This window comes from Atractosteus spatula, chromosome 4, assembly GCF_055471065.1.
Source record: "Atractosteus spatula isolate fAtrSpa1 chromosome 4, fAtrSpa1.hap1, whole genome shotgun sequence".
In the NCBI taxonomy this organism is placed as follows: Eukaryota; Metazoa; Chordata; class Actinopteri; order Semionotiformes; family Lepisosteidae; genus Atractosteus; species Atractosteus spatula.
Window position 1 is genome coordinate 33246166 of NC_142709.1, and position 21963 is coordinate 33268128.

General features: G+C 43.5%; 3 protein-coding genes across 3 annotated transcripts; 2 read left to right on the top strand and 1 right to left on the bottom strand.

The window, feature by feature from the left end:
• Positions 1-337: 337 nt before the first annotated feature.
• LOC148836109 (thiamine transporter 1-like) lies at positions 338-8273 on the top strand. The gene is made up of 6 exons (XM_088914624.1): positions 338-505; positions 1985-2575; positions 3871-4111; positions 4824-5016; positions 5605-5746; positions 6450-8273. Exons 1-6 carry the CDS (start codon positions 377-379, stop codon positions 6675-6677), a joined length of 1524 nt encoding a protein of 507 aa, XP_088770750.1. The 5' UTR covers positions 338-376; the 3' UTR covers positions 6678-8273.
• Positions 8274-10179: 1906 nt separating this feature from the next.
• On the bottom strand, positions 10180-13619 carry coa5 (cytochrome C oxidase assembly factor 5). Its single transcript, XM_088914587.1, has 3 exons — positions 13390-13619; positions 11825-11908; positions 10180-10910 (listed from the first exon to the last, which is right to left on the bottom strand). Exons 1-3 carry the CDS (start codon positions 13489-13491, stop codon positions 10869-10871), a joined length of 228 nt encoding a protein of 75 aa, XP_088770713.1. The 5' UTR covers positions 13492-13619; the 3' UTR covers positions 10180-10868.
• Positions 13620-13739: 120 nt separating this feature from the next.
• unc50 (unc-50 homolog (C. elegans)) lies at positions 13740-21533 on the top strand. The gene is made up of 6 exons (XM_088914708.1): positions 13740-13851; positions 16365-16648; positions 17272-17392; positions 18126-18265; positions 19385-19492; positions 21066-21533. The coding sequence occupies exons 2-6, from the start codon at positions 16369-16371 to the stop codon at positions 21200-21202; spliced, it is 786 nt and encodes a 261-aa protein (XP_088770834.1). The 5' UTR covers positions 13740-13851; positions 16365-16368; the 3' UTR covers positions 21203-21533.
• Positions 21534-21963: the final 430 nt, after the last annotated feature.

Below are 21963 nucleotides of genomic sequence, written 5' to 3' on the forward strand. Positions count from 1 at the left end.
TCCCGTAAAAACTACTTCTTCTTTTACACGTAAACTTTTCATTTCAGTATGTGGAGTATTGAATTATAACATTTTCATTTGGTGGTCTGTAACACACTAACAACACCATACTGTACTGAATTACATACGACGACACCTGTCTCTCGCAGCTGTAAAACTGCTGCGTGATGTCAGGCAAAGGCGCCCCGAAGAACGTAACGACATGCAGATCTGCGGGTGTGTGCGCAACAAGAAAGTGACCAATATCGTCATCCAGAAGCGGTTACGATAGCACACACCCCCTGGGTGTGGAGAGCTATTGGTGCTGTCATTTTCCTGCGCCAGGTTAGCTGGATCACACGCGTTGCATCACAGGAAGGTCATACGGTTTTTGGAAATGTCTGAAACATGGCTGTGCCCTACAATCCTGTTGTGTTTTTACGGATTTTTCTCAAGTCTGAGACCTTCAGAGCCTTTCCTGACAGCGTTTCTAATGGGACCTGATAAAAACCTGACTGAGAAAGAGGTGGGTGGTGTTGGAATCTCGGATGAATTAAAACACAAGACCTCGTGTGGAGGTAGTACCTTAAAGGCGTTTTAAAAAAGTAACAAATACTCAAAAAAGTATTCGTCTGCAAAGAAGTTAGCTATTTCAGAAAAAGGTCAGCCTTCACGGAGTATTTTGTTTATTTGGCAATATAGGAATTCTGGAAATAAAAATGACATTGGGGTTGAGGACAAGATTTAACAAGCTTCGAAATCATTTTACACATCGTGGTTATTCACAGGGGTTGGAAGAAAAGGCTGTAGATCATGAATTGCAGATATAAGCTTCAGAATTGCATTGCATTACACTCTTCAGATGTATTGCGGATATACACTTGAGCATTGCATCATGTTATTGTCTAGTCGTCGGTCGAGTGTTGTATTGAGAGTGAAGAAACTATGACATTTCTTTAAAAGAGAGTTACTACCGAGGTCCAAGAGCAGAATGTGATCTCATGGTGTCCTTCATTATCCCGTTTGAGTTAGAGCAGTGATGCTCTGGTGTGTGTGTCTGCTTTATATTCCGGCTGTCTTCAAGCACATGTGCAAATTGGTACCTGTAACTGAGCTGCTTGCTGCTTTAGACTTTCTGCACTTAGTCCCTTGGTTTTAAAAAAATCCTTACTTAAAGTGCATTATTTTCAGCAATTTCACTACACTGAACGTTATGTAATATCTCCTCGGTTTGCTCAGTTAGGTGATTAACTGGTGATAAACAGACTATCAGATACTCCCTCAGTGTTTCATTGCTTTTTCTTTTTCTTCAGTCCAGTTGGGTATATTCAACTCGCACACCTGAATGAATGTAGGCAATCCTGAAAATGCACTACATAGCCAATGTTTTATACAAATTTCAAATCTTGTGTACTCTTTTAATAGCTGAAAGCAGATGTAAAAAAAAAAGAACCCCCAAATGGAAGATTGAAAAGAAATTCGCACTGGGGGTTAAGGGTCCAGCTGGGACAGAAAACAGCAGACTCCTTCAGGGGTCCTTCAGGAGCAGGACTGAGCGACGACATTAATGCCACGTGGAATTTTAATAAGCTCAGTTCCTGTGCCTTTGGCGCCTGTGTGTTAATCCCTTTTGAGATTAAACCAGCCTTAATGACATTTCAGTGGTACTTGGGCAACTTTTGCTTTACTTTCAAATCCCTCTTAAACCGAATGAGCAAAATATAAAACAGTCCTGGCACAGACTGGAAACAATGTAAATATCACCCTCTCTGATGACTACGCCTGTGTGTCACTGTTTCCACTCCTAGCTTGTGGCTTTCACATTACGTCCCGTCAGTCAGTTTGTTTGCTTGTTGTCGTTTTCTGAGAAGCGGCTGTATGAGATCCTGAGATCAATTAACTACGATCTGCCAAACAGGCTAAATGGGCTGAATAGCCTCTTGTCATTTAGAATGTCACTTATGTTTGTGGGCTCGCCCCCTACTGGCGTGTTTTTATTTTGCAGGTAGTCAACAAGATTTACCCAGTATGGACCTACTCCTACCTGGTCCTGCTGTTCCCAGTCTTCCTGGCCACCGACTATCTTCGCTACAAGGCCGTGATCATCCTGCAGGGGGCCAGCTTCATCGTCACCTACGTCATGCTGGTGCAGGCCCAGGGCGTGCTGTGCATGCAGATCCTGGAGTTCTTCTACGGGCTCGCCACAGCAGCAGAGATCGCCTACTACTCTTACATCTACAGCGTGGTGGAGTCTGCGCAGTACCAGCGGGTGACCGGTTACTGCAGGAGCATCACGCTGGTGGGGTCTGCTGTGGGCTCCCTCACCGGGCAGGTCCTGGTGTCCACGGCACAGATCCGCTTGCTGTATCTGAACGTTGTGACTTTGGTGTGCATGATCGTGGCTTTTCTGGCTCCGTGGTTTCTTCCAGTAGCCAGCAGGAGCTTATTTTTCCATCAGATCCCCGGTCGTCCTGGCAAGGAGGCCAGGGTCGAGCAAGCCCCAGCTGTGCCCCTGGGAGAACCGTACAGAACTGAGCAGGAGGATCCCGAGTCGAAGGAGCCGCTGAATCCTAAGAGCTATCCTCTGCCGGACGGGGTAAGAGCTGCCTTTCCTGTTAAGTCTTGTTTGGGCCTAATAAAATCAAAGCTAGTTTGTGGCCGTTCAGATCCGCCAACTCTTTTATAGATTTTATACCTGTAATCGGCAGGTGACATTGAGCGCTTGAACAGGCCTACAGCATGGGTTTTGATTTTGAACTAGGCTCTATCCAGGTCTCTAAAAACAAATGGGATCTGTTTTTGATTAGCTAACTAAATTAACAGATCAATCTCATTGTATCTATTACTCAGTGGATCTAGTCCAGCAGTGCGTACAGTAGACTTGCAGTTCTGTTACTGCAGATGCTAAAGACTTCAGCCTCCATTTGTTGAAACCGAAAAGGATTTCTTAAAAGGGGTCTCTCAGTATGTAGCACGGCATGTTTCAGTAAGAGAATTCATCAGTGAGATCCCAAACAAATTAACATAAGGTACCATGTATAATCTGCGTATTGTGAGGAACAGATTGAGGTATTGCGAGTACAGCAATTTTCTTTTCCACGTGAGGAAGGCAACATTTGATGTGATTGAGGACCAATTGTTCCAGGGGGCTGAGTGTAGTTTCTGTAGGGGAGGAAAGCAGAGTTGTTGTTAGTTCATTCCTTACATGGGAATATGTTGAGAGTAACACATTTCTTCATGGTTTTCATAAAAAATCGAATTTTGGGGTTTTTGAATGTTCTCTGTGCCAGTGTGTCTTCCTTTGGTGCCTTGTACAGCAGTGCAATCAGAGGCTCTTTATGTTTGTTTTTGATTGCTTTTGATGTCACCACACAATCGATTGAGATTGACTTTTTGCTTATTAGCTTATTTATTCCTAGAGATACCATTATCATCATCATCATCCTTGCACGGCTGTGAGTCTTAGTCTGGTTTTAACTTTCTTCTCCTATTTTGAACAAGAATCGTTCTTGTAAGGAAGTCTGGCAGTTCAGCTAGACAGAGAAATGCTTCTTTCTGTGCATTGACCTATAACTTGACCTCCTCTCCAGCAGGTTTAAGATTTAAGATATTCCAGATTACCTTGAGTAACACGTTTTTCTGCATTGCAGCACATATATTGAATTCTGAGGGGTCTGACTCTGTTCTCTCTTTAAGTATTAAACGTGTCAAATTACATACATAATCCATCCATTGTTAAAAGTGCTGCAGTGTGGCAGCAACATCGATACTGTACTTTCCCAGTAATAACTCATGACTGTTAACTTGGAGCCATCTCTCTGCATCTCAGACCTTGACTAGTCAGAACCCAGTGCTTTTCAGCAGACTGAGCTTTCTTGTCTTTTAACACAGGAAGCAGAGGCTGGCCGAGCTGGGGGCAAGGGTGTGTCCGAGGCACTGAGGACCCTGTGGCGAGATTTACTGCAGTGCTATTCCTCGCAAACTTTGCTGTGCTGGTCCGTTTGGTGGGCGCTGTCCACCTGTGGCTACTACCAGGTGATCAACTATGCCCAGGCTCTGTGGGAGAGAGTCCTGCCCTCACAAGACTTTGAGATCTACAATGGCTATGTGGAAACTATATCAACCTTATTAGGTACAGTACAGATTACCAACATCAGAGTACTAACCATAGAACTTGTACAGGTACCTTTAGGGACAGTACTACGAGTATAGATGGACGATGGGCAGAAAAATAGTACAAACAATAGAACTGGTACTGAGGATTAACCTCGTTAAGGATACTACAGATGGGCAACGAGCAGAATCAGAATATTAACACCAGACCTGGTATTAAGGGCTGACTCTGACTGGGCGGTGCACTCTTGTGAAACAGCTGAATCCATAACGGGTTGTAAAATATCCTGACTGAATGCCCCTGCCTGACCCCAGCCACCCTCTTAAGAGCTTAAGTGCTTCCTGCTGCTTGCTACCTGGCTGTTACTGTGGTCAGGCTGGTTTGTGCTGCTCTGTAGGGTAAGACTGGGGCACCTCTTGCAGAAGTAGACTCAAGTTGCAACTGCTGTTCAGTCCTGTTTTTCAATTCTCTTAGTAACGGAAACGTTTATAGAATGCTTAAAAAGGTTGTGGGCGAAGTTTGGCTTCTTTATAGTTTCCCGTACACCTTTCAATCCTGTGTTTTGGATGACTGTATGAAAGCTGAGTCTCAAGACACCCTTCTTGTGAAAGATGGCCTTTTGGGCAGCATAACCAAGGAAACCTCTCGACTGAAGGCCGGCTCGCTGAAGGTCTCTGTGCTCGGAGCTGCTGGGCGTCGGAGTGCTAATCGGCGGTCTCTTGTCTCCCAGGTGCGGCGGCAGCCTTTGGGGTGGGCTATGTGAAAATCCCCTGGGCAGCGTGGGGAGAGCTGGCCCTCTGCAGCTTCTCGGTGGTCATTGCCGTGGCTGTGTACCTCATGGACACTGTCAGGAATGTGTGGGTGTGCTACTCTTCCTACATTGTCTTCCGGGCTGCATATATGCTGCTGATCACTATTGCCACGTGAGTATGTCTGTTGTCCACGCTCCTTTCTGATGTTGTACACCATGTTACAGATGCGGTCTGGACAGGTGCAGAATTTAAGTGAAGGGTTGTTAAAATGGTGCAGTGCATTATTAGGCCTTCATCGGGAGTATCGCATGCCTTTTCAGTTTTAAAATGACATTTCTGCTTCAGAATTCAATGCACTTGTTCAGGATCGCTGTACCACAGCTGTCAACAGAGAAGGCCTGAGAAGAGGGTGGACTTGATTGCACAGGGGAGTGGGGAATTTGGAAAACCTTGCTGTGTCCCTGCAAAGGATCCTTACGTTTGCACAACCACAGGGATTTGTGGATTTGCGAACTGCGAGCTCTTGTGTTAATCGAACAAGAGAAGCAAAAACTACTGCTTTTTTTATTTGATTTTAGTTCAGGTAACAACTATGAAATGTCCAGTGATTGTTGTTGGCTTTATACAGCTCATTAAACTCTCTGGGATGGAAACAAAATGGCATACGTTGACCCAGACACCCATAAATGTGTTGAATGACTTGACTGCAGTGCAGGAAAAATCTCCCACTCATGTACATAGCTCTCTTTTCCCATACAGGTATCAGATTGCAGTAAACCTTAGCATGGAGCGCTATGCCCTGGTGTTTGGGGTGAACACGTTCATTGCCCTTGCGTTGCAGACAGTGCTGACTGTCATCGTTGTGGACTCCAGTGGCCTGGGATTGGACATCTTTTCCCAGGTAATGCAAAAGCAAACCTTCGCTGAGCAAATCTTCCCGTGCAAGTTAAAATGTTTTGCACCAAGAGGAGTCATGACACGTCTTTGCAACTACCGTACTATCGGAGCTTCTTCCTGTTTCTCCTTCTCCGGATCTCTAACACTTATATGATACAGTAATACTTTTGATTCTCAGGAATTTGTTTTGCACCTGAAAACACTTATAAAAAGTACAAATAAACATTACACTAAAAATAAATATTACATAAAACACAACTAAATTTACTCCCCAACACTGTTCCTGATCGCCTAGAATTGCACATTGCCCCTTCATTGCACCTGAATGTTGGTGTATCCCTTGTAGCAGACTATGTGTTCAGCACAGCAATTAATCACCGTTTTACTTACAATTAGTGGCGTCAAGGTATTTCAACAAAAAATTATCCAAACCTGCTGAAAATCCTAAAATGTTTTAAAACATGTAGAATTAGAATTCAGACTGAACACAAATAACACACAAAAAAAGACTAACACTAACATCTTTGTGAATATTTCTTTTCTGGGGGGGTGAGGGGGTCACAGAATTTTCCCAAACATGTCATTAAGTCTTCTTGATGATACGACTTTGAAACTCTAGTTCTCTGTGGTCATAAATGGCTCACATGAATTTGTTGTGTTCTGTTTCGTTTTACATTCTTATCCTTCCTTTGTCCTTTCGTTTCCAGTTCCTGATCTACTCCAGCTACTTTGCAGTGATTGCTGTCATTTTCCTGCTAGCGGGACTTTACCGGAAGCTGGTGCGATGCCGAAGGCGGCCTCGGTGTCAGGCAGGGAGTGCCGAGACTGAGTCAGGCTGTGCCCGAGACACAGAGACTGGAGAAGACGTGATAAAGCATCTTTCTGTTCATGGTGTAAAGAGCACAGAAACAGGATATGTCTCCGAGAAACACTAGTACCCTCTTTGTGACTTTGACTGCTAACGCATACAACACATGCAGGAAGAGTTATAGTTTCAAAATTGCCTCATGCCTTTTTCACCGCAGGAAAAGATGCCTTTTTCCACATATGTGTTAATAATTTATTTAAAGGTGTTGATTGTGGGATAGTGTGTCTGCAGTTTGCCTTAGGATTTGGACCCTTAAGCCTAGATCAGGGTTTCTCAATCCTAGTCCTGGAGGTCCACATCCAAACTGCTGGTTTGTGTTCCAGCTGAGCTCAATTACAGATTCAGCCCGATTTAATAGTTGGATTAAATGTAACCCTTTGAGTAGAAAAATGAAAATGTACAAGTGTTCTAATCAAGCTTCTTGCTAGATGAATTAAGGCTTCAGTTAGGTCATGAAGGTCAGATGGAATGAAAAGCATGAGTTGTTTGGACCTCCAGTACAGGCATTGGGAACCTCTGGCTTATATAACACCATACAATGTTGCACTGTATGATATTGAGCCTAAAGCCAAACTGAGAAAAATTTAATCTCTAGGATAGTGCCAGTTTCACTCTAAAAAAACTTTGGAATTGTCTGATGAGGGCAGACAATCATAAAGCACTAAGTAAGACTATTATAACCCTTATGACCTTGTTTGATCATGGAAGAGACTTAATATATGGGAATCCGATAACCTGAAGTGGGTTAAAGCACATTATGCTGTATGATGGCGCTGAAGGACTGTTAAAAGACATGCTACTGTACATAAGGTAAACCATACATAATTGCATCACAGTTTTACTTGAGCAAAAATGTACCAGTGATGGGCCTGAGTTACAGTTTGTTTCTGTACTTCCTGCCAAAGTCTTTATGGTGTTATGAATTTCAATGTGTAATACGGCCCAAAAGGCAAAGCCTGGGCTCTTCAGTGACTTGGAGTCCCAGTCCTGTGTTATAGTTCAGATGTCACCAGTTCCAGTCTGTGTCACGTAATTGGCTGACCGAGACCAGGTTTCGGCAGGCAGTAGCTGCAACTTGGCTGTGTAGCAGCAAGGCTGGCTGATCTAATCAGCCAAAGCACCTTCAGTCTGGAGACCAACACCAAACCATGGGATTGTCCAAGCAGGCCCTAATCCTCCAGCACTGTCAGCGGGAGCTGCAGTCTGTAGCACCTCTCCCATGGGGCACTGCAGAACTCATAGCCTGTGGTGTCACCTGGGTGTCAGGGGAGCCCAGGCCTCAGTTTTCCCAGGCAGTACAGGGGTCACAGCAGCAATTCAAGCTGATAAACAAAGGGCAATCTCAAACTAGGAGGTTATAAAAATTGAATAGTACATGATGGCTCCACATTTTTAAAAATCTGCCTGTTAGACTCATGGCAGTTTTTCATTTGGTAAGGGATTATGTTTGTTTTGTTCTGGTGAAATCAGAATACGGTACTTGTATCTCATGCTTATATTGGTGCAAATCCAAACCTGGTGCCTGGTTTTTATGTGCACAAGGTAGCTGAATTATGTTCAGACACTGAACTGCTGTCTCGTGTGTTATAAAATCATTTCTATTTTTGTAAATTGCATTGAAGTGTGAATAAAATATTTTTTTGGATCTCATGATATTTAAAAATATTTGGAGTTGGTGTTGTAAGTTTATTTCTAGTCATTCCAGTTTTGATACCCTTACAAAAACTGATATTTGACTAGGTTGTCACCAAGTGTTCTCATTTCCAATAAATAAGTGAAGAGACTGCTGTTATAACCTGCAGCTGAATCCCAATTTGTATTAAATTAATAGACACTTGTTACCCATAATTGAGACAAAGAATTTTTTTAGCTTGGCCCTGTGCATCGCTCAACTTTTCAGATTATTTTTGGGCTTCCTTCATCTTTATTTCTTGATCCAGGGGTCACCAGTCCAGGAGGTTTTTATGGGTAGCTACATCAGAGATCCTGTGCCTGCAGACCCCCTGATCCACTCCATGACACATAACACTACATCAAAGCACGGAAGTGGTGCGGAGTGTAAGAGCTGGTAGTGGAGCTGCCCTGCTCTAAATCGTTATTTCTAAAAAATCTAAAACAGATTAGCTGTCAATTAAACAAGGGAAATAGCAGTCCTCCAGCCTTTTATGACCAGATTTCCCTTTTCTGAATACATTTCTTCCCAAATCAATGAATAACTTCCAAGTGTTTCTGCTGTTAATTTAAAGACTAGCAGGAATGTCTTAAATTTTTACATAATAACTCACCTTTCTTGCACAAACAGGGTTTTTATTCAGCTAATGCATTACTGAATTCCATAACTCGAGTATGTCACAGACAGAATATGCTACACAGGTTTATAGCAGGGGTGCTGGAGAAAACAAAACTCAAGGGTTTTGATGAAAACTCAAAATTAATCATGCTGTACAAAAAAGCATATTTCAGAATTTTCAAAAAGCAAGGCACGTTGGTCTTATGGGCCTTTAATGTAAAATAAACTAGCAGATTTGATCAAAAAATGTACACAATTTCAAAATCTGTTCATTAACATTAGAAGCTGAGGTAGGTGACAATGGAGGTGTCCAAGAATCTAGATCAAGTGTATAACATCAGGCACTGTAAACATTTCCAGGTTCAAAGCAGTGGTATTTGCAGAAACAGTCTGTAGGGATCCAGAGTCTGTGATCAAAGCACTCATAACGTTTACTTTGGTAAATGATTAAATTTACCAATCAATCAACAGTCCAGAAATACACTAGGATATCATAGGATCAGATCAGAAGAGAGAAAATGGAAAAAAGGCCAGACCATAAGAAAGAAGAGAGGAGTTGGAACTTGAAAAGAATTCTCTTCCGCCAGGAGAGAGCCCCTACTTCATGATTGTTTGAAAAACAAGATAGTGGTAAGGCAAGTACTGTGGTAGTCCAAAAACTTGAAATGCAGTGTCACTGTTATTGTTAATAAACAATTGTTTAACCAAGTGTGTCTGAATTATTACTCCTTTCACCAAAGCAGTGCCAGAGAAAGAATTATGGTGCCTCTATATTAACAGCTAGGGTATATTCTAGCAGAAATCACAAATTGTGGGTTATGATTATTTTAATTATTAAAAATAAACCACTCGGTCAATTGATTTTCTTTTCATAACTCCCCCCATTAGTAACGATATTGTGCAAACAAATCCCGTCTGGTTATTTACATTGCACTGAGTAAATACGATCTTTTTAAAAAAAGCAGTGACGTAAGAAACGCTGATTGGTGGACCGATTGATACTATTTCAAAACCAGACTACTCATCTAAATTAGTCAGCAAAAACGTGATGATACCTTTGAATAACATTATACCTTAACCCAGGTCATGAAATAAATTGCAAGGAGCAAATCCCTGTTCTATCTTAATAATGTCTTAACCTGGACCCTGGGCTCAATTCCAGACATACAGTACTGTCTGTGTGGAGTTTGTATGTTCTCCCCGTGTTAAAATGGGTTTCTTTCAGGTGCTCTAGTTTCCTCCCACAGTCCAAAGACACATTCACACCAAGACCACTACATTTGTGATGAACAAATTCCACACTTTGTGTCAATTTTATTTGTCAAACTTAAAAAACAATAAAATAATTACATTTACAAGGGAAGCATAGGAAAAATGAAATTGAGTGATTTTTTAATGAAATCCCAAATTTTGGAGTAAGACAACCACATTCCTGGAGAAAAACTAATCAATGTTCAAATACTTCCCTTCCGCTGATAAGGTATGTAGCTAATAAACTAGATTTTAAACCCAGTGTCTCCTAGTTGTAGAAGTGGATGGACTGATTCAGAGATATGAACCATATTGGAGACACAGCCGGTCTCTTTGGAGGTTAGCCGTTAACTGTTGTGAGGATCTCATCCAGCTGTTCCTTGAAAGAAGCCAGGGTATCGGTTTCAACAGCAGGGCTGGGTAACTTGTTCCATTCATCAAGAAGTTGCCCCCCTGTTCTCAAAGAACAAACTGTAGTCCCGGATTTTTACTGTGCCTATGAAGTTCTCTTCCTTACTAAACTGCAGAGGAGCCGACTACATTAGATTCTTAACACATTTAGTCTTCACCCATAATGCATCTTGATTTTCCTTGGCTTCTCTTCTTTATTATAAAAATGAAGGGATACAGTTGTGCAAACATACTGTTTTATTGATGTATGAAATGAGTCTTGCTGTATCGTCTTTCCCGACAGATCGTGATGGCTGAGCCTCCACTTCAGTATCCCTTCCTGCCCCTGAATCTCGACCGAGCGTCCACCTAGGAAAACCGAAACAGCCATTAATCAATTAACAATTAGCCCAATGTGTTGCAGGCACACATGGTAAACTGGGGTTTATCTTTTAGGTGTTATATATATAGTGCCTTGAAAAAGCAGTCACCTAGTTCTAATGATGTCCAAAACTTAACCAACACGCTTTTCAAGTGAATATTTCTAAACGGAACCTGAATGCTGTGAACATGGCAGGGGTTGTGGGAGTTTGGAACACCCACCCAGCCATGTTACTGAAGCCAATTAACTGCACTCTTTCACTCATATTCTTAACCAAACCTTAGGTGCTCAAACCTAAGCCTTGCATGGGTGAAGGAAGTTTACATGTCAGCCAAAACTGCAAAAAACAAATCCATTATATAAAATAGAAATGCAGTCTGGGCGATTGTGCTTTGCTCTCTTCATGATCCATTACAAACAGGAGAGGAACAAGGGCAAGGAAGGGGAAAAACAAAGGGAATTCAGAAGAACTGTATGGATGGTAAAAATGAAGACCGAAAGACCTTATTGAGCGTGTTAAAAACTTAAAATGTAAATCTTGTACCATACTCCACATCAACATATTTAATGGTATTTCTCTACTAATAGTTCATGTCTGTTTTCTGTACAATGTATGAATTGGAATACATTGTACACACACTGTACTGAGAATATGCTGTTGCCGACCCCTTTTCAACACAGTTTTTAAAATGTTTTCAAATCAAGATTTGAGAGTGGATTACACAATATTAGACAAAACGCGAATACTATTATGTACTATTACTATTAATATTATGTAATTACATAATACACAGTCTTGTGTAACGTTGATAATGTGAAGCGTACATTCACGGATACTGAAATTAGGAAGGCTTACGCGCCCCCTAGTGGTGAACAGCAGCTGTTGCGCTGAGTCACTTACCATGGACCTTTTACATTCGAAGAAAGACACTTGAAGAGCTCTGCAGTAACCTTCCTTCAGACACTGCCTGGCACTCTTTCCGTCCTGCAACAAGGCGACAGGATCTAAATGCTGTCTCTAACTGGCAGATTTTGGAGAATTTTTTTTTTATCCTGCTAATAAAAGCTGAGATTGAAGATTGTGTAACCAAGACTGCAGGCAACATTCTAAGAAATATTTACTCTACAAAATATACAATAAAACCCATATTTAGATCTGTAAAAAGAGAAACAAGAACCCTTTACATAACTGGAAACTAGATTCAACACCCTAACGTATTTGTGTGTTAATACAATGAAAATGTTGATTACTTACATGAGATTCAAAATGACAAGGTGTATGCGGTATTAATATTCAAAACAATTCTATTTAGTTCCTTGTTTCACAGACACTGAGAATGCAGGAGTTATTTATCATAGTCAAAACAAATGTTCATTTGTTAACAGTACGAAGTTCTAGAAAATTCTGAGTTGGTGGAACAGAGGGTAAGCAATTCAATTCAATCTGACAGTTTGGGAGGGCGACAGGAGATCACATTCTGGACTGCAGCTTCATTGAGTTTCCTCTCCCAACAGCATCGAGAGCGGTTCTGATTCTGGCAGGTGGGGGAATTCTGGGATTAGGTTTGTTATTTTCGGGTAGAATGTTTGTCTAATGCCAGAGGTTTTCCCACAGTGCAGCACAATCAGCACCTCTGTCTCCATTTCCCCCTGGTGGCAGTGGGATCACAGCCTGTTCTCCCTGCTCTGTCTGCAGCTACGGCCAGGCTGTCGTGACTGAGCCTGTACTTCTTCAGAGTTGTTTTTCTTTACCGTTTCTGGTCACTGGTCAGTAATCAGCTAGTATCTGTTGTCTGTTTAGAGTCTGGTAGCATTTTGGTTTGTGTTGTGTTTGGTTGTGTGTCCCGGTGGGTCAGGCAGTGTTGTTTGGCTTGTGCAGTGGTTTGGTGGTTCATGTGGTTCTAGCTGTGCTGTCCTGAGGTTGGTTTGTGACAGTGAAATTCAGGAGCATCTTGTTGAGGGGACTGTTCACTGGGCTCAGCAGGGCCTTGTGGTATTAAGATTTCTGGTCACTGCCCCTTCTTTATATTAATTGCTAAAAGGGAACACATTGATTCACCCCTGCACACACTATTTGGCAAAGAATATTTTAATAAAACCCTGAACAGGGCTCCTATGGGATGTTTATCCCGTTTTGTGTAATCCTAGTCTGTGACTGAACCACACACTTGACTGCCATAGCGGGCAAAGGGGGCTGATACTGTAAAGCCCCCTTCTTATGAGATAGGAAGCTCTTCATGCCTTCTCCCTCACTGTTCTCACAGACAGTTCCAAACTCCCTGATCTACAGACCAGGCAGCTGGATTCAGCTGATCAAACCGCGGAGAGGAGGTTGAATAAATGTAAAGACTATTAAGTAGAAGGACCCTAGCCAATGCCGTACTGAAACATTATTTTTTTTCATGGGCAGTGTTTTTTCCCCAAAGGGCTGTAACACACCAACTGCGTAACACTCGTCCGACCTACCTTGAGGACGCAATCATGTTGAAGGAGGCAGGACTTGAAGTCCTCTCTCACACCGGAACATGCTTTGTTGTCGTCCTCTTTATCCTCGTAATACTTGGGCATTATTTACAACTAGTCTGCAGACTTCTCCAGACAATCAAACGGTACGCTATATCTTCCTACCAGTTGACTGCTTGCGCACACACAGTTCGTATCGAAAGCAGCACAAACAACGTAACACAAGGGCGTATGGGATTGAACAACCTGGTCATGACCTTTCTTGCATTGCCGATGGGAGTTGTAGTTTTTTCAAAGGCAGAGATCATTACATTTTGTCAGTCAGTGGACTTCAAATCCCAGAGTGCATATGACAGTAGGCGTTTTTCTCAGGTGCTAAGCACTGGAGTACGTGTGCAGGAACTGGGACTGTGGAGTTCGGGCTGGAGCGTTCTAGGAAGTTCGGGGTTCTAGCTGGTTTTGTAGGTAAGCAGTGATACCGAGTTTCTGTATTTTATTGTTATCGTTTGCATCGTGGTGTGTATTAATTTCTGAGCATCCTTTGTGCCCGTGAATGCTAAGGACGGCCTGTTCTGTTTCGAAAATAGGTTTGTTGTGAGCTAACTCACATAGTTAAAGCTGCGTTAATTAGCTAACTCTGTGACGTAGTTATTTGTAATCAAGGGGAATAGGCAATGTAGACTGCAGGTCAACCTCTGGATTTGGACAGGATTATATCTGATTTTGTTTTGCTTAGTTGTTATTGTAAACATATTGTTTCCGGGCGACAAAGCATTACATGGGCGAATTGACGTAATTGCACATAATAACGTTTTTTTTTCTAGAAGTGCACGAATTCTTTACTTATTTTTTGTGTCTATTTTCGCTTTAAAGGATGGTTGTGTTGTTCCAAAAAGCAACACAACAATCGTCCCCCGAGTGGAACGGGGTTGTTCTGTTGAATCGGAAGGTAATGACAGCGGAGACACTTCAGCCTCCGGGCAGCGAGACCACATGACGTTAATAACAACATGTCATCACTGAAAGCACAGTGCCCGGGAGCTTAGCTAACAGGCCATGGAGTAAGGGATCGGGGCTGACAGGGTTCGATATCTCACCTCTGAGTTTCAGAAGGCAAGGGAGCAACCCGTGGCCGATGAAGGGGGAGGTTACCTTCTCCGGCTTGCTGAAAATTAGCTTGATCATTTCAGTTCCAGCACTGTTTAACGAATGCCTTTTTTTTTAGAACTGCAGAATAGTGAGGCTTCCATAAAGTAAAGTGTTAGACTTTGCAGTGTAAAGTCACTGACCCTAAATCTGACACCTTTTGAAAGCAGGGCGGTACCTTGCCGTTCTGTATTATTAAGCGTTTGGCTGAGGCTTTTGTCTTAAACAATCTACATTTGTGCCCCATTTATACTGCAGAAAAATACTGTCCTGGTCCTAGCTGTCCACAGCTGTGAATCATTGTCTGTGTGTCAGAAAACCTAAGGAACTACTGGGGGTGGCGAGACTCAGGTGTCCAGAGGACCAGAGACCAGAGGCATTGCACACTTCGGTCTTGTATCATTTCTTTCTTCAGCAAGTCCCCCAAACCTCTTCCTTCCTCTGTTGTATTTCTCTCTCAGTGCTGTAGAAGTTTCCCAAAGACATCTCACTGAGTTCTTCAGAATTGTCCAACCCGTCATGAAGTTGTGTCCCTTGCTTTGATGATATCAGTCATATCAGGCTTCTGATATTCAAGCCTGATCCAAGGGTAGCCTCTGTTTTCTGTCTTAAAATGGTACAGCGCTCAAGTTTTGGTTTATAGATCAGCATTGCCCAACCTTTCCTTTCACAAGCTCGACACATGTCATGGCTCCTCTTGAGTCTTGCTTGCTCTCCGTTCCCTGTGCTGAAGCAGAATATTGTACTGTGTGCAGGTGTGAAAATCGGTTTCTAACCAGAGGTGACACCCCATCATGTGTTATCACCCATTCCCAACTTCCAAATCATAATTTTTTACTTATAAAACGCCTTTCCAAACCCAATGATGCTGTACATAGTGATAAAGAAAAAACAAAGTGCAATAAAAAGTAAAAGAAAAACAAGAGCATATACAGTAGGACAAACCGTCGGGCAATCAGACAAAGGCCTTGGTAAAAAGGTGAATTTTAAGTTTAGATTTGAAGAGAGTCAAAGAATTTGTCTCCTGTAGAGTCCGAGGAAGGTCATCCCATAACAAAGGAGCAGCGATAGAAGAAGCATAATCCTTAAGTCCAGAAATCTCAAGATTTAGTCCTGGTACAGTGAGCAAAGGACCAGCCTCAACTGTGCAGAGCCTGCAGGAGAGAGTGTAAACCTGGAGGCGTTCAGAAATGTGTGATGGAGTCAGGTTATTTAAAGTCTTAAAAGTCGGTAACAAGATCTTATATTGGCTTATATAGAGGTTTGAGTGTAGGAGTGATACGCAGCTGCAGAGTTTGGGGCACATTGCTAAGGGAAGGAGCCCATGAGCAAAGAGTTGAGCAGAAATCAAGCCTTGATGTTATGAATAACTCCCCCCCCCGAGCTCCGACAGTAGAGGGGGTGGACAGCTGGAGGCACGCCCACTAGCAAAAGGCCTCTCAACTCGTCTGGAGAGCCTTGGTCTGCGGCTCATTCCCAGCGGCGCTTCAGAACGCCTGCGCCGTCCGTGATGCGCCCACCAGCTCAACGAGTCCGTGATGTGGAATCTTTGTGCGCGGAGGGGTAAGTCTGAGACACGGGTGCATGAGCGCAGTCCTCGAGCGCCAGGACCCGGCCGGTTCTCGAGGTCTCTTTACATCAACGATGGCTGCAGAGCCTTGACAAGGGTTCAGCTGCTCCGGCTGAGCTACCGATCCGCCCGATGAGCTCGGAAAGAGCCGCAGGGGGGGCGAGTGCTCCAGCAGGATCGGCGCAGTGCCCCGTGGGAATGAAAACCCAATTCCCTCCCGTGGAGCCGAAGCGGCTCAAGACCTCTTTCCCCTCTCCCGCAGCGAGATGTTGCCCACCACCGCATACCCCCCCCCGAGCCAGGGCAACGGCAGCCTGAGCCCGCGGGATGCCGCGCGGCACACGGCCGGCGCCAAGCGGCACAAGTACCTGCGCCGGCTCCTGCGCTTCCGGCAGATGGACTTCGAATTCGCCACCTGGCAGATGCTCTACCTGTTCACGTCCCCGCAGAAAGTGTACCGCAACTTCCACTACAGGAAGCAGACCAAGGACCAGTGGGCCAGGGACGACCCCGCCTTCCTCGTGCTTCTCAGCGTCTGGCTGTGCGGTGAGTTGGCCTCGCGGGTGGGTGAACGTTCAGCTTCCCGCTCTCGCTGGTGCTGGTGGACCAGTAGGAGGTGCTCTTCCTCTTGGATCAGTGTTTCCAAACCAGGGCTGCAGTGTGGTGACTGGGGGCACTGGGCTGTAGGAAGTGCTGTCGTCCAGATGACTGTGATCATTGAAGATCCCAGGACATGTTAGAACGAACAGGGGTGTTACACTGGTCTCGGTGTCCTGGGCATATTGTCTGCTGGGTTTGTGCAATCAGGCATCCCTAAAATTTACAGTCAGCTTCATTTCGGGTGTAGAGTTAACATCATGCCCTATCAAGGTTCAAGGCACCCCTCATCAGGATTTCCATCACATCTTCTTTAGGTTCAGGGTACCCCTTGTCAGGTTTTTTTCTCAGGATTTGGGGTATCCCTTCTTAAGGCTTTGGGGTATCTCCTGTCAGAATTTCCGTAACTCCTTGTCAGGATTTGGGGTATCCCTTGTTAGGGATTTGGGGTATTCCTTGTCAGGATATCCGTGCGTGCTCCTTGTGAGAATTTGGAGTCTCTCCAGGATTTCCATCACTCCTTGTTTCAGTGCCATGAGGGAAACAACGATGACTTTGTGCTCTGTTCTCAGTCTCAACCATAGGTTTTGCGATCGTGCTGGGGATGGGGTTTGTGGAGATGCTGAAGCTGTTCCTGTGGGTTGTCTTCATTGACTGCATCGGAGTGGGACTGCTGATATCCACGCTAATGTGGTAAGATATCTCGCTACCTACTTTAGCAACCTTCGCTGGTACCACCTCTAAAGACTGAAACTCTTTTAAGTAGTACCAAATGTTCTGACTGTATATAATAATATATTTTCTGTTATTCTTTTCAATTAGTCCTAAATATTCATTTAAGACACTGTTTATTAATCTGAGATTTTTTAATTGATGCCTTTAATTGATTTTACTGCTTGTTCAGACTTGTATGTTTCCACTCTCAGACCTCAGTTAGCAAAATACCCATTTTGAGTGTGCTGAGCGCTAAACAGTCTTCTTTTACCATAGACTGTTATTCTTCTGTCTCAATACCTAATAATCAATCTAAAAACCCTGGTAGGAAAGGCCGGCGTTTCGGCAGACTCAGTTGATTCCATTTCAGGTAAACACCTGAAATGAGGATAGATATAAAACTTAATAAATTGGCACAGGTTTGATACCAATTAATTACACTTCAGGTAATTACCGGCCCCGTGGAACTTTAAGAACTGAAAGCAAATTTGAAAATCTGTCTGGCTTTAAACACTGAAATCAATTGGCCTGCAGCTAAGAACTTGGCTGGAACTAACACCAGGGGGCGCTGGTGTCCTGCAGGGCCAGAGCTGGGAAATGCTGTTCTACTCTGATTCACTGTTCGTTATGTGTCAGCTGTGGCCGGCGTGTGCTTAACCCCTGCAGTATGGAGGCTCAGGAGGCCCTTTGCACTGTTGGCTTCGTTTCCCAGGGTTGTCACAAACAAGTACCTCATGAAGCACCCCGGCCGAGAGTACGACGTGGAGTGGGGCTACGCCTTTGACGTCCACCTCAACGCTTTCTACCCCCTACTGGTCATCCTGCACTTCTTCCAGCTGTTCTTCATCAACCGTAAGTGTGGCGGCTGGGCGGACATTTCTGCGCAACCTGTTAAAGCACCCCTAGGCACCCCGTTGTAAGCAGTTCTGGATTTAACAGCACCAGAACCGGAACAGCCAAGTGCAGGGAACCCCAGAGGCCTGGTGTGTCTGCAGCTTTCCGGGTTCTTCTAAACCACGGTGTCGGTGTGGGTGGGAGAGCTGGTCCAGCCAGTAAAGAGCTGATCCGGGTCATTAAGAGCCCATCTAGACACACTGGACCCGTTGAAAGAAAGTAGCGTGTTGAAAGATGAATAACCCTAAGGGCCGCAGGTCAGAGGAGCCTGTCTGCCCTTTCTCTTGCCAGCTATATGATCTGTGTGAGACCTAAAGACACCATTGTCACTTGCAGACTGGGTGGGTACATAATAAAAGATCATCACAGTTGGGAATTCGAAACATGAAGACTTATGTATGGTATAGGTCTATATTATGGCATTCATGTTATGTGATTCCTCTGAATCAGCATCCCTTTATTTTTCCTCCTTATAGCATTGATCTTAGATTTTCTACTAGTGTTGTCGGCAGTAGTTGACAAAGGCTGTCTCCCCATGAAAACACATTTGGAAGCACCTTGGAAAGCCTGTGACCTCTGTCCGGCTGTTCAAGTGCTACTCGTACGGTGCAGTTCCTCTTTGGCTGCAGGCTGGTGGTCCAGACTGAACCCGTTAAGAGGGCTGCGAATGAAGTACTGTTAGGAAAAAGAAGCCCCAAAAGGGAAAACTGCCTGATGGCTGGTTTCTTGATTGCTGTAGTGAAAAAAAAAAGGCACAAGAAAAGGCTGAGACCGATGTAATAGTAAGTAGTAAGTATGTATAGTAAATGTATAGTAAACTTATAATTGGATGGAAGTTAAATCAATATGGGTGCTTCTTTTTTGGGGGTATATCTCATCATTACCCATGTGCACTTCACTTGGGATGTGATTGATTAGGTCTTGCATGTGTGGGCCCAGACTATTGGACTCCTCGCCATGTCAGCTCTCTAACCACGGCAGGCACCCACTGTCAGGTCTTGATAAGCATATTTGTTTTTCTTATAAAAAAAGCTTTATAAAATACATGATTTCCGATTTTTTCAAATTTTCTTGTAGACATTTTCTTCATAAACTCTGAATGGTTCCTGGGGTGTTTTGTTGGTAACACAGTGTGGTTGATCGCCATAGGATACTATATCTACATCACCTTCTTGGGCTACAATGGTAAGTGACCTTGTCTGAGTGCTAATAAAATCAGATCCCATTGTTTACTTTTATTATTACAACATAATGGGTTAGGAAATGACTGTTACCATGTGAAATGTGAGGCTTGTACATTCTTTTTATTCTCTGGCATTGGAGTAATAAATCAATACTCCATACTTGACAAGACAAATATTTATTCATTATAAATAATCCCTATTACAAAGTTCTCAATACATTTAGATAATATGCAATTCTGCCCTCGTAATCCAGGTTCACCATGCAACATCTTAAACATGACAAAGAGAGAAGCAAATTGCATCCTAAAAAAAAGGGCTATTATTCCTGTCCTACAACACGGATGAATAAGAATCAATCTCCCTATTCAGCAAACTAGGAGAGAACGTTTTAAGTCTGATGATTTTAGGGCGCAAGAAATCAGAATTTGATTAAAAAAAGAGACGACAAATGTTCTGTAGTGTTTAGATTATTTAGTCCGAATCTGGTCTCCAAGACTGATCCAGATCTCCTCACGTGGCACAAGCTCTTTTTTCCCCTCTTCTCTCCTTTGCCTATTCATGCTGTTCTCCATCACTATGATTCTTCACTTCTGTGATGGTTTTAATGATTGACAGTGAAGTTACGTAACCTCAGCAAATCGTCTGAAACACCCTTTGAACATCTGAGTGTGCTTGCTGCTTGCCTACATACAACCAGGCAGACACCTCAAAACAATACCCTTTGTTCCTCTGAGATGGGAAATGCAAACGTATCTAAACTTTGCTGCCCCCCAGGTCATAACCTAGTTGTATCTGCAGATTAAAAGCCCGCTGGTATTCCGCCTTGTACCCCTGCTGTGAATTTGCATCAGTGCAGTTTGCATTTGCAGCCTCCCGTCATTGTGTTTGTGTTCTTCCTCTCAGCCGTGTGAAACAAGTTGTGAAACAATATTGTTTCTTGGAAATGAAAATGCGGTTGCGTGTGGAAGGATATGGAAAGATTATTTAGTTGAGGATGTGCATCCAAGACAGTGGCTTTGAACACAGCAGCTTTAACATCACTGCCGAATTCTAATGGCAAATCTTGAAACCATCAGCCTGCTGGTCTGGGATTTATCTACTGTAGATCTCTGGCTTGTTCCTGTGGGGGGGGGGGGTAAAGCAGTTGGCCATATCAGTTCAGTGTTAAGTGCGAGTATGAGACCGTTGGAAAGGCTTTATTACAAAATAGCACTGTGAGAACAGCTGATAAAGACCTGTGGGAATGTCATCACATGTTCACCCCAGACTCCACGTGGGTCAACATGAGCGTGAGATCAGATCTAGATCTCATAGAAACATAAAGAGCACACAAGAGGAGGCCATTCAGCCTACATTGCTTACCTGGTGGTTTACTAGCTGAGTGAAATTTTGTCTCAAATTCAAAAATGTCAAAATTTCACTTTTTGTCCAGGCAGTTTCTTGAAAGAGCCCAGACTTTGGTCTTCAAACACCTGGCTGGGAAGCCTGATTCAGACAAACATAAATGAGATTGTGGATATTTCATCATCCAGCTGAAGTATCTGCATTCTTACTTCTGTTTCCTTGCTCCACAGCGTTACCATTCCTGAAGAACACAGTCATCTTGCTGTATCCTTTTGCTCCCCTGGTGTTGCTGTACCTGCTGTCTTTGGGCCTGGGCTGGAACTTCACCAAAGGCCTCTGCTGGTTCTACAAATTCAGAGTACAGTAGAATGTGGGACCACTTCCCTGAAGGACTATCCACATTCGTTGCTGGGGAACCCAGCTGGGATGAAGCCTTTTTTGGAGGTTTTTTTGTAAAGCTTGTAAATAAAAGTTTTCACTGTAGATAAAACGTGGGACTGTTTGTAATAACGTACCTGGAGGTTTTTTTTATCTTGAGTTTCAAGAATCCCTCCTCTTCCTGGAGGGGAAAAAAAAAAAGATAATTCTGAATTTGCATGCAGTTCAGTCTTGAGGACATCGGCTGTTGGTCCCGAAAATAATGTACATTCCTGTGACAAGGCGTTCTTCAAATAAAGAGGTTTTTACTTTGCGTGCTGTGAACCCTTGTGTGAGTCTGGAATAGTTTGGAAAAGGTGGAAGCTCAAGTTGTGTGTTAGGATGTGGAAGACAGATACTCAATGAGAAATGAGCCTGTAAACAGGAGACTCACGCCTGCATGTCTGGTTTTCTCTCTTGGAAAGATGTGGAAAGGGCCGCTGTAGAGACCAGACCTAAAAAATGACAATCGCAATTCCCATTTTTAAAAAAAAAGAAAACAGTTGCATCAAGATTCTGAGGGAACATCTGAGGTTTTGATTGTGTTTCTGAAATTCATGTCGTTTTTCCTTTTGGTAGTCAGTGCCTGAGCTACAGCTGGAAATCAAAACGGGGCCCTGCACCCTGATCTGGAACGGAAGGGTAGTAAGTACTAATACACAGGGTTATCACTATAATTTCTGTAGTGTAGTGGTTATCACGTTCACCTCA

Excerpts from the sequence above, each read along its gene's own strand:
- LOC148836109 (XM_088914624.1), top strand. The coding sequence starts at position 377 with ATGTCTGAAACATGGCTGTGCCCTACAATCCTGTTGTGTTTTTACGGA. Across the intron at positions 2,576-3,870 it reads GCTATCCTCTGCCGGACGGG|GAAGCAGAGGCTGGCCGAGC; the intron begins GTAAGAGCTGCC and ends CTTTTAACACAG. Across the intron at positions 5,017-5,604 it reads CTGCTGATCACTATTGCCAC|GTATCAGATTGCAGTAAACC; the intron begins GTGAGTATGTCT and ends TTTCCCATACAG.
- coa5 (XM_088914587.1), bottom strand. The coding sequence starts at position 13,491 with ATGCCCAAGTATTACGAGGATAAAGAGGACGACAACAAAGCATGTTCC. Across the intron at positions 11,909-13,389 it reads AACATGATTGCGTCCTCAAG|GACGGAAAGAGTGCCAGGCA; the intron begins GTAGGTCGGACG and ends GCCTTGTTGCAG. Across the intron at positions 10,911-11,824 it reads TCGAATGTAAAAGGTCCATG|GTGGACGCTCGGTCGAGATT; the intron begins GTAAGTGACTCA and ends CGGTTTTCCTAG.
- unc50 (XM_088914708.1), top strand. The coding sequence starts at position 16,369 with ATGTTGCCCACCACCGCATACCCCCCCCCGAGCCAGGGCAACGGCAGC. Across the intron at positions 16,649-17,271 it reads TCTCAGCGTCTGGCTGTGCG|TCTCAACCATAGGTTTTGCG; the intron begins GTGAGTTGGCCT and ends CTCTGTTCTCAG. Across the intron at positions 17,393-18,125 it reads CTGATATCCACGCTAATGTG|GGTTGTCACAAACAAGTACC; the intron begins GTAAGATATCTC and ends TTCGTTTCCCAG.